The following is a 12,697-nucleotide window of genomic DNA, read 5'->3' on the forward strand; positions in this document are numbered from 1 at the left end:
TTTCTATCTTATACGTCTATCGTGATGCAATATTAAATATTAGCTGATAACTGATAGTTGAAATTAGATAAAAAAATGTTCAACTAACTAATTTGGTTCAATTTAGACGTCAAAACACACTGAACAGACCGTGTTTACGCCATTATCATGTCATAAACAAGCAGACGTGACATAAACAAGCTAAGATTTTCACATATTTGAAATGTTTACAATCTCCCAAAGAATCAATCTTCTTCAATCCTCTGTTAACAGGGGCATTGGCAGAAATGTGGGAATCTGTCTTTCTTAAACAAAAAATTGGGTATTCTCTTGATAATGAAAAAAAAACACTAAAACTTCCATCAAATCCTATGATAAAGATGAAACCTATTTGTCTAGTACATGAATATGTCTAGTACTGAGAAGTACACATAAAATGAAACCTATTTGTCTATAAATTTATGGGGGACTGACATTAAGATGATATAGCATTTGCAGCAGCTTCTAAAAGCCTCTTCACTTCCGTCTCTGGTTCAGCTAGCTCGGCTGGAATCTGTTCGATAACATCAAATATATCTGAGCTTCACATTGAACGGGAATATAATCAAAGTAAAACCAACCATTTAACTCAATCACCTTGCCATATATGTTTTTCTTATTAGGAGAAGCCCCATGAGCGAGCAGCAACCTTACAACATCTAGATGTTCACCTCGTGCTGCATGATGAAGCGGCTGCAAAATTGAAAGGCAAAACAAAATAACATTAGGAATAGCTCATCAATTAATCTGCTCCAAGATTGAGACAAAATGACAATTATACATATATTTAAGAATGTAAAATGGTGTTCATAAACTGCTTACAGTGTCACCTTCGACATCAACAGCATCAAACATCCTTCTCAAGCATTCTGGATCGAAGGCTCTGCTGATAAGGAATTGAACTATTTCAGTAAATCCTGTAACCAGTTATAAGAATTAAGTCCACTATGTTAAAAAAATCCGATCAAACGCAAATTGGGTGCATTAGACTTTTGACTCACCCCCTGCACAAGCATCATGCAACGGAATTGCTCCATCTTCATCTTTGGCTTCCAAGGAGGCTCCTCGTTCCAAGAGCAGCTAAACAAGTGAAATGAAATGTAAGTAATGTATTATTAACATTGAAAACTATTAAGACTACTAAGCCATGTAGTGCAGCTACGTCAGATAACAAGGAGGATAATCAAGAATTCCCAGCAGCATAGATATGCAAGGCAAGCAACACAAGGATGAGCAGAAGCTGTTTGTGTACAAGCTATATAGTCTAGTGTATATAGTATTAGTAATATCAGTTTGTTAGGCAATAACAGAATGTTGTTAGACATGTTTACATTTTAGTTATGATGATAGGACACGTGTAGGCTTTATATTTCACCTTGTATTGCTAGCTCCTTGTATATATATATATATGTGAGACACATACTCACAGTAGGTTGTATGATTCATTACAATAATCAATCTAATACAATTAGTTTTACCTTTTCTGTTATGGTATCAGAGCCAGGTTTGCTCTAAATCCAGTTTTCCCCATTTTTTTCTTCTTTCTGATGTTATCAATGGGCAGAACCAACCATTCTACGAACGCTGATCCAACAGCTAATCAATCAAGCGTGTACTTTCTACACCCTACTGATTCAGGTCAGAAGATCATTACCAAAATCTTTAATGAAGTGGGTTTTAAAGATTGGAAAAGAGCAATGGTTATTGCATTTCCAGGGAAGAACAAGTTAGTATTTGTTGAAGGCACTGTTAAAAGATCAACAACCAGTGCCATACATGGAAAAGCATGGGACAGAGTCAACAATGTTGTAATGGGTTGGCTGCTGTCAGTCATTGATGAAAAAATTGCAAATACCTTGCAGTGGTTAAAAACAGCTAAAGACATATGGGATGAACTTTAAGAGGTATGGACAAACCTCATGTGCCCAATTATTCTCTATTCAAGAAAGGATAGGGAAAGCTATATAGTCATCAGATGAGAGCGTTGAAAGCTTCTTCACAAAGATGAAAGGCTTATGGGATGAGTTAGATAGTTTAGATCCAGCACCAACATGTGTATGCTCAGGGTGTAGCTGTGAACTCATCAAAAAAATGGTAAAGATCCAACAAGGAAGTAGATTGATGGAATTCTTAATGAAGATGAACCCTAAATGTCAACACATAAGGAGTAAAATTTTGATGATGAAAGAATTACCCTCTGCTGCAGAGGCATACAGGATCTTGATGCAAGAACAAACACATCAAGAATTGAGCAAGGGGTCAATCAATGACAACTAAGAAACACCCATTGCATGTAGAGTTGATAAAAGAAAGTATAATGAAACGGGGAAATTCAATCAAAACAAGAAAGGAAGCTATTATTGCGATCATTGCAAGTTGTATGAGCATAGCATGGAGAGGTGTTGGAAGATCAATGGGTACCCTGCGAATTATAGACCCAACACTTGGAAGAAGGATGAAACTAACAAAACCAACGCAGCCCAAGCATAAAATGAAGAAGGAGATGTTGAGCCCAAACTAACTAAAGATCAGTACAAGAAACTCTTGTGTTTACTCAACAAACAGACAGAAGAGAAAGATCATTCTATTGTTGCATCTGCACATCTTGAAGGTCAGTGTTGTTTTAACTTTTCTAGAGCCCCTCGATGAATTATTGATAGTGGGGCTACTGACCATATATGCTGTGACCTTTCTCTATTCAAACATTATAACACAATAAACAGAATGTTGTGACTATCCCAGATGGCACACATGTTAGAGTTAAATATCTAGGAACAGTTCACCTAAATAATGGCTTGATACTGAATGAAGTCCTATATGTGCCTGGATTCCAATACAATCTTGTTTCTGTGCATAGATTGTGTTGGAATAAAACTATAAACGTTAGCTTTGTCACTGAATTTTGTGTTATACAGGAGCCTTTGATGAGGCCTTTGCTTCTTGGTAGATTGAGAAACAATCTTTACTATGTTGAAGAAAATATGACTCTTGCAACACCAACTATGCTTATGCAATTAGGAAAGTCATACTTTCCAACTTCTTCTGTTATCAAGGATAAAGATAAAAAGACACAGTATCCTATTGTGTGTGCACATAATAAAAGCTCCAACAACATAGAGAAAATCAAGTTGTGGCATTTAAGACCGGATCATATCCCTTTTAGTAGACTTCAAGTTGTTTTTCCTGATTTACAATGTAATAATTTTGAGAAGAACTACCTATGTAATGTTTGTCCATTGGGAAATCAAACCAAGAAAGTATTTCAAAGAAGTTCAATAAAAATGAATGATACTTTTTAGTTGTTACACATAGATCTTTGGGGACCAATGAAATTTTCTACAAGACTAAAATATAATATGTTTTGTACTATTGTAGATGACTTTTCAAGGTTTACATGGGTTATATTCCTCAAAAATAAAAAGTGACTTCTTGAAAATCTTTAAAGACTTTTATGAACTTGTTCACACCCAATTTGGTAAGCACATTAAGATAGTAAGAACGGACAATGCAAAAGAATTTAGCCAAGGAGAAACCCTAGATTTTTATAGGTGTAAAGGTATTCTACATCAATCTAGTTATGCAGAAACTCCACAACAAAATGGAGTAGTAGAGCGCAAACATAAGCATTTACTAGAGATGGCTAGAACATTATATCACCAATCTAAAGTTCCCATTATCTTCTGGGGTGATTGTGTGCTCACTGTTGCACATGTTATCAACAAAATGCCCCTAGTTCCTTTAAATAATATAACACCACATGAGAAGTTATACGACACAAAACCTTCATATGATCTTCTCAAAGTGTTTGGTTGTTTGTGCTTTGCCTCTACTTTAAAGAGGGATAGGCATAAGTTGGCAGCAAGGGCAGACCCATGCATATTCATAGGTTATTCTCAACATCAAAAGGGATACAAATTATACAATCTTAAGACCAAATGTACAATGGTTTCCAGAGATGTATATTTTCATGAAAAATGTTTCCATATAGGTTTGATGACATTGATCAGGCTCCTATTAAAAACTTGTTTGTTCCAAAGTCAAACTATCATATGAGTGCCTCTAATCCTGTAAATGATGAGCACTCACAAACTTATGTCCCTGACATATCTGAAAAATTTGATGATCATGCAACTCTAGGACATGGCATGTCCAAAAGTGAAAAATATTAAGAAGCATGATAGTAGTAATTGTGACAACAAGATTGAGTTTTTTTCTGATAACATCAATGATACTTCTATCAATACTCACAGACCTGCAAGAATGAAAAAGAGGCCTGACTACTTAAAAGATTATCAGTGCAATTCTAATACAAGCACACCTTGGTGTAACTTGATTCAGTTTCATGCTTTGTCTAGTACACATAAGAAAATTGTTAAGACCCATGATAAATATGTTGAACCAAAGTCCTATCATGAGGCAACTCAGAATCCTAAATGGGTAGAAGCCATGAAAAAAGAATTAAAGGCTTTATCCCACAATCATACATGGGATATTGTATCTCTACCCCTAGAAAAAAAACTATTGGCAACAAGTGGGTTTATAAAGTGAAACTAAGGTCTGATGGTTCCCTAGAAAGGTTTAAGGCAAGGTTGGTTGCAAAGGGTATAACCAAAAGCAAGTCATAGACTATGAAGAAACTTTTAGTCCAGTAGTTAAGCTAACCACTGTTAGGTGTCTCCTAGTTGTTGCAGCCAACCATTAATGGATAGTTCATCAATTGGATGTAAATAATGCGTTTTTTTACATAGAGACTTAGATGAGGAGGTATACATGACTACGCCTCAAGGGATATCTAATCTTGACAATAAAGTGTGTTTGCTCAAAAAATCATTATATGGCCTAAAACAAGCATCTAGGCAATGGCATGAAAAGTTAATGATTGAGCTAAACAAGTTAGGATTTTCAAAGTCTAAAAATGATTATTTCTTGTTTATCAAAAGACAAGAAAATTTTATCACAATCATGGCCGTGTATGTTGATGATATCTTGATCACAGGGAATAATATTAGTGAAATCACTTATATTAAACATCACCTGGACAACATACTCACTATAAAGGATTTGGGACAACTACATTTTTTCTTAGGGATTGAAGTAAGTTACACATCTCAAGGGATGATACTTACTCAACAAAAATACACTAAAGAATTATTGGTTGCTAGTGGTCTGCCAACCTTTAAAAGGGTAGTCACTCCTCTGCCCCTTAATCTAAAATTAAATTCCACTGATGGAGACCTTATGTCCAATGGTGAGCTATACAGGAGCCTAGTTGGGAAGCTGAATTTCCTCACACATACTAGGCCTGATATATTATTCACTGTTCAGACTTTAAGTCAGTTCATGCAATCTCCTAGGAGTCCACATTGGGAAGCTTTGGTCCATACTCTGAACTACATATCTTCTACTTCAGGACAAGGCATTGTTCTAAAAGGGTGTGCTAACCTAACCTTACAAGCTTACACTGATTCTGACCGGGAAGCATGCCCTACAACTAGAAGTTCAGTTTCAGGTTATTTAGTGTTGCTTAGTAACTCTCCAGTCAGTTGGAGGTCTAAGAAGCAACTAACTGTCTCTAGGTCTAGCTCTGAGGCAGAATATAGGGCAGTGGCTAATGCTGCCTCTGAAATTACTTGGGTAGTAAGGTTGCTAAAAGACCTTGGGGTGGATAAATTGGAGCCTGTCACATTGCATTGTGATAGCCAATTTGCCATTTACATAGCTAAGAACCCTGTGTTTCATGATAGAACCAAACACATTGAAATAGATTGCCATTTTACAAGGGATAAAGTCCTAGAAGGACTATCCAGCTCTCCTATCTACCTACTCAACATCAGTTGGCAAATATTCTGACCAAAATATTGCTTTCTTCTTAGTTCAGGTATCTTTTGACCAAACTAGGTGTTAGTGAACCGCCTCCTAGTTTGAGGGGGGATATTAAGATTACTAAGCCATGTAGTGCAGCTACATCAGATAACAAGGAGGATAATCAAGAATTCCCAGCAGCATAGATATGCAAGGCAAGCAACACAAGGATAAGCAGAAGCTGTTTGTGTACAAGCTATATAGTCTAGTGCATATAGTATTAGTAATATCAGTTTGTTAGGCAATAACAGAATGTTGTTAGACATGTGTACATTTTAGTTATGATGATAGGACACGTGTAGGCTTTACATTTCACCTTGTATTGCTAGCTCCTTGTATATATATATATGTGAGACACATGCTCACAGTAGGTTGTATGATTCATTACAATAATCAATTTAATACAATTAGTTTTACCTTTTCTGTTAAAAACTGCAGAAAATAACTATTGCTTTGTGATACTGAGACATGTACCTGAACACAAGGCAAATGACCATAGAGACATGTCAGGTGGAGAGCGGTATCTCCGTCTTCAATAGGCTCATCAATATGGCCATCCAAGTCATCTACACATACGCATTGAGTAGAATACAAAACAGCTTATCAACATAAAGTCACTTACATAATCGAAAAAACAGAAACTGACATCAGTTTTACAATTAAGTTTAGATTACAAATAACAATATACACCAGAAAATAGGCAAAATTGGCATTCAATACATACACAAAAATAAACCCAGATACTAATTGCTTCCACATTAACATGACAATGATCAGAAAACACATTGATTTCTTATTTTCTTTCAACCCAAAAATTTCGCAATAAAAGGGTTGTTGATACAAAATTAACAAAATTTATATTCAACACACCCTAATTGACAATGAAATAAATAATGCAAAATTTTCATCATAAACAAGTGTAAACGCATAATTAGAACTTAAAGTGTGTAAATTCATAAAGAAACAGAAACATGAAAACGAAATGAGGTCTACATTAGTAAATAGTAATCGAAACATACGGGAAAAAATTGGGATGAAAGAAAATGAATCAAAAATTCCAAATTATTATCAAGGAAAGGAATCAAAAAAAGAAGAAAATCGAATATTAATGAAAAAAAAAATAGCGTAAACCCTAGAAACAGAAATTAATATTGAGGGAAGAAATTAAACAAGGAATTAAGAGAAGAGGAATTACCGAGCGCTTGGCGGAGGGCAGGGAGGTCACCGGACTGAGAGGCGGCGGCGAGGTCACGGAGGTGGGGAGGAGTCTCCTCGAATTCAACGACAGTTTGTACTTCATAGAGGCCATCTTCAACGTCGTTGTCGTCGTCTCCAATCATACCGTTCGTTCGCTCGGGTACCGCCATTGAAGAACCTAGTTTGCTGGAGGCTCTATCTAAGTTATGAACGCTTTTAACTAAGTAAAAGAATAAAGAGAACAATTTAGCACTTATTTTTAATCTTTATTTACATCATTTTTAATATCTACTTATAATATATATAATGTATGTCTATTTATAGTATTCTTAAATATCTAATCACAGTATCTTTAATTGCCTACTTACATCATTCTTAATACCCACTTACATCATTCTTAATGCATATTTATCATATCCTTAATACCCACCAAGTAAGCATGTAGTACTTACAATATCTTAAATGCCTACCTAAAATGTTTTTAATGCCCACGAAATAACTTACTCTATATTTTTTTTATGTGTCAGAAAATAAAAATGATTTCTCAAATACATTACTTTTCAGCCTGCTGAGATTGCTACTGTCAATCATCCATTTATAAATTTTTTGTTAATTTGTCGATCATTTAACTATATTATTTTTACTAGTGTATTGATCATTTAACCATAATTTTTGTTAATATATTGGTCATTTTTCAATAGGTATCCTTCATATCACTAAAAACTTGTGCTCATATATTGACTAAATGGCTCCCAAAGTAAAATTTCTCCCTTCGTTCTGATTGTGAGACAATCTTAAATTTGACCAAATAGACTTAACTAAATTAAATATATATCCACTTTTGTATTTCTTTTAAAGGATTCACTTTTGTGCTTTTAATATTTGATACAAACAAAATTCAACACTTAAATTTAGAATTATTATATGTTATTTAGTTGTGACTTTAATAAAGTCAGTTTGGATTTTTAAAATTTTAAATTTGGTTTATTGAAATTATGATTATCACATATTTGTTTAGTTTTTAATTATTTTTTGTTGACCTAATTTCATTTTATGGTCTTGATTGGATTTTTAAAGTGTAATTTGATTTGTATTGCAAATAAAAAGCAATTAAAGTTCTGGTTTTAATTTTATTTTGCATTTGTATCAAACCAAATTAAATTTACAATCCTAATTGTGATGGAAAAAGTTCTAGTCATGAATTTAGTTGTAATTAATGGATCGAATACGAATGAGATCATTTTTAAGCAAATATGAATCGGGTTGGATAAAAACCCTTTATATTTAATAGATTTTTACACGGACCGAGCTCGAAGATGCGGTCTGATCGCTTTTATTAAAAAAAAAAATCTCATTATGTAATTTATTGTAATAACTTTGGTCTGAACATAAAAGGGCTTGAAAAAATGAGTCGTCGAATCGGGGATGATGACATTGAGACTGCATTTTCATCTCGAAGAAATGAGTCCTTAATTACCACCACTTCATAGTGTTGGTCTGTTGGAAGACCTAAAAAACAAAAATATCTACAAGGATTTAGGGGATACAAATACAATAAAGGAGACGTTTTTATTCACAAAAGCCAAAAGATACATATTATATCAATTGGTTTCAAATGGTAGAGCCATTTTTATTTACAAACGCACGTTTTCTAACTCCATAAAGCATTAATAAAACAGTTGGTGTTGGACCACATCGTTTCATTATGAGACAATTTATTTTTCTCTTCAGTCCAATTTTATTTCCAGTATAAAAAAAAAGAAAAGAAAAACAGCTGGCATTGGACGAGACGGCCTCATAATGAGACCGTCAATTTGGGCCGACCCTATTCGCGCGTGTAATAAAATCACACATATATATATACATACATATATATATATATATATATATATATATATATATATATATATATATATATATATATATATATATATATATATATATATATATATATATATATATATATATATATATATATACATATACATATATATATATATATATACATATATATATATATATACATATATATATATATATACATATATATATATATACATATATATATATATATACATATATATATATATACATATATATATATATATATATATATATACATATATATATATATACACATATATATATATATACACATATATATATATATATATATATATATATATATATATATATATATATATATATATATATATATATATATATATATATATATATAAAATTTGAATATTTATTTTTAGAACGATAATTGAAGATTAGAAGTTTAAATTTGAGTTAAATTATAAAACATCATTGTCAAATTATATGTCATAATTTAACTACTAACATATTCAATTTCAATTAAATCCTATACAATATCTTTATAGAGTTTGAAATACTTATTTTGAAAACGATAATTGAAGCTTATACGTTCAAAAATTGAGTTAGATCATAAAACATCAATTGTCAATTTATGTGTCATAATTTAACTATTAACATATTCAATTTGAACTATTTACAAATATATATAAACGTGTTGAAGAAAGAGTAATACCACTATTATTGATCGATGATTAAAGAGTATAAGTACTCTTATGTTCCATTAGAACCATCATATTGCATTGAATAAAATTACGTGTATTGTACAATGTTTTAACACTATCATTAATAGTGTTACTGACCATTTATTTATTGTTTAAAACTTTCGTATAATAATAAAATAATACAATTTTATTAATTTTGTTCTCAAATTGTGAAATAGAACTACATTTAGGTAAAAATTGATCAGTTCAACGTCAAAATTGATCACAAATAGGTCAAAATTGAAACTTTTGATGTTAATTAATCTGTTTAAAGTTTACTTTTAAGTTGAAATTGATACCTTTAAGGTCAAAATTGATGTCTTTAAGATTAAAATTGAAAAATGCCCAGAAAATGAAAAAAAACGAGAGAAAGCATGTGTGGTTGATACACGCGCGAATTGGGCCAGCCCAAATTGACGGTCTCATTATGAGGTCGTCTCTTCCAAGACTAGCTGAAAGAAAAACACAAATTTTTATGAAAGACGGTCTTTTTGAGAAACCATCTCTAATTGGGTCAGCCCATAAAAAAATATATAAAGTAAAAGTATGCATTAAGTTTTAATGGATTGGGCTGGTCTCTTAGGAAACTGACTGAATAATATATTAACTGCCATATTTAAAAGTGTTATTCACAAAAAGGATTTTAAAACCGCCAAACTTCAAGCTCGACATTAAGGAACGAAAATCAAAAAAAATTTGCACATTTAATTCTTCACAAATCTCTGTAAATTTTCAAGAAACTATCAAGAAAATTGACATTTCATATGTAAAACTCCAAAAATCTCTCAAATTGAGGATTTAATGAATGAATTCGACATGGAAATGACTTTACATACATTATGAAAAGATGCAGACGATAATTTAATGTGAATTTAAACATCACAATTTTATTTTTAACATACTTAATTTGAACTTAATGCATTTCAATAACTCTAGTCAATGTGAATACTTATCTTTAAATTGATAAATGAAGATTATAAATTCAAAATTGAGTTAGATTATGAAATATCAATTGTCAATTTATATGTCACAATTTAACTATTAATATATTAAATTTGAACTAAATGTTATACAATATAATTTGAATACTTATTTTTAAAATGATAATTGAAGATTATAAGTTCAAAATTAAGTTAGATTATAAAACATCGATTGTCAAATTATATGTCATAATTTAAAACTATTAACATATTCAATTTGATATAAAACCTATACAATATCTTTATAAACTTTGAATACTTATTTTTAAAAAGATAATTGAAGCTTAAGTTATATCATAAAATATCAACTGTTAATTTATATGTCATAACTTAATTATTAATATATTTATATCATAACTGTCAATTTATATCATAACTATTTAGAAATATATATAAACGTGTGTTTAACATGGTTGAAAACGTAATTTTCAATCCAACGACTACATTATAATTTTTTTTAGGGTTTTGTGTTATTGTCTTGTTCCTTCAATTCAATTCTCTTTCAAAGTAATCTTCAATCCTAAATTATTTTAATTATGCTTTGAATTAATTTCTCATTTTTGATTCTTGAAAATTAAAATCAATAATCATAAAAAACTACTAAAAAGTTGACGTTGAATTATTTAACGATTTTGAAGAGGAATAATTGATTCAAAACCTTTGGAAAATGGCAAGAATCAGAAGGAAGAAATAAAAATGACAAGAATCAAGAAAGGAAATAAAATAGAGAAAAAAAAGGAAATTTTAATTAAAGAAGTTAGAAGAAAATGAGGGAATTGGACTTGGGTCGGCCCATATTAACAATCCCATAATGAGATTGTCTCGTCCAAATTTTTGTGTTAATAAAATATTTAAATGTGGTTGAATAGGTTTAATTATGTTTAAAAATCTAAAATATAAATAGAAAGATTTTACATAGAACAACAAATAAAACGATCTAAAGTAACAAATGAAAACAACTTTAAATAACAAAAACTATATTTTAAAAATATTTCAGATCATGAGAGGATGGTCAACTTTATTTTGATAAACTCTATATGCATCGAAATCATCTTAATAAATTTTAGTACTATATTTTGACCAAGTCTAATCTCTTTGAAAACTTTCAAGTTTAAAATCATTTTAGGATAAGAAATATTCTTTGCTTCATTGTATTTACTTCAAATATATATATATATATATATATATATATATATATATATATATATATATATATATATATATATATATATATATATATATATATATATATATATATATATATTCAATGCACAACCATCTCCCGATTTTCATGTGTTGACGAGCTTTATGCACAAGTAATCTTTAAAAATTCTCTCTTATTAATTATAAGTTAGAAATTTCTAGTTAGTAACGGGTTTGTAAATCACCACAAAAAGATAAAGAAAGTAAAAAAAATTAAAATTAAAATAAAATTCCGAAATTCGTTCCCTATTAAATCATGACAAATAAGGGTAATTTATCAAGTTAACAAATAACCGTGATTTAACTAGATAAATTTAATTACAATTAAGATCTTTTCCATTTGGATGTTTGGTACTTGGTAGAAATTTTGCCTATATAATAAAGTAAATTATATATATATATATATATGGGAGAGATCCATTGAGTATGTTCGTAATTGTAAAAGTATCTATGTTACATAGAAAAGTAACTATGAAATAATTTTAAAATGTTCTTAATTTATAACATAGTATCTTTTTTTATATATAGTAACCAAACGAAGTCAAATAAAAATCTTTCTCATCCTTCTCATTTAAAAATCCATCTTATTTGATCATATATATATATATATATATATATATATATATATATATATATATATATATATATTCGTACCCTAACAAGCATCACCAAAGTCATGAACATGATTTTAACAAAAACCTTTCTACTCAACACCCTCTTCATTATCATCATCATCGATCTCTATATTTCAACATCCGTCAATGGCGACGCCGCTTTCATCTCCCATGTTTGCACCAAAACACCATACCCAAAAGATTGCCATCAATGCTTAGATAGCACCGCAGCGCTCGAACA

At 30.6% G+C, this 12,697-nt stretch overlaps 1 protein-coding gene across 1 annotated transcript; it reads right to left on the reverse strand.

Moving 5' to 3' along the window:
• LOC130813308 (uncharacterized) lies at nt 1–7,306 on the reverse strand. Its single transcript, XM_057679115.1, has 6 exons — nt 7,076–7,306; nt 6,355–6,446; nt 1,020–1,098; nt 841–935; nt 616–711; nt 1–532 (listed from the first exon to the last, which is right to left on the reverse strand). The coding sequence occupies exons 1-6, from the start codon at nt 7,245–7,247 to the stop codon at nt 455–457; spliced, it is 612 nt and encodes a 203-aa protein (XP_057535098.1). The 5' UTR covers nt 7,248–7,306; the 3' UTR covers nt 1–454.
• Nucleotides 7,307–12,697: the final 5,391 nt, after the last annotated feature.

Source organism: Amaranthus tricolor, chromosome 5 (assembly GCF_026212465.1).
Source record: "Amaranthus tricolor cultivar Red isolate AtriRed21 chromosome 5, ASM2621246v1, whole genome shotgun sequence".
NCBI classification, from domain to species: Eukaryota; Viridiplantae; Streptophyta; class Magnoliopsida; order Caryophyllales; family Amaranthaceae; genus Amaranthus; species Amaranthus tricolor.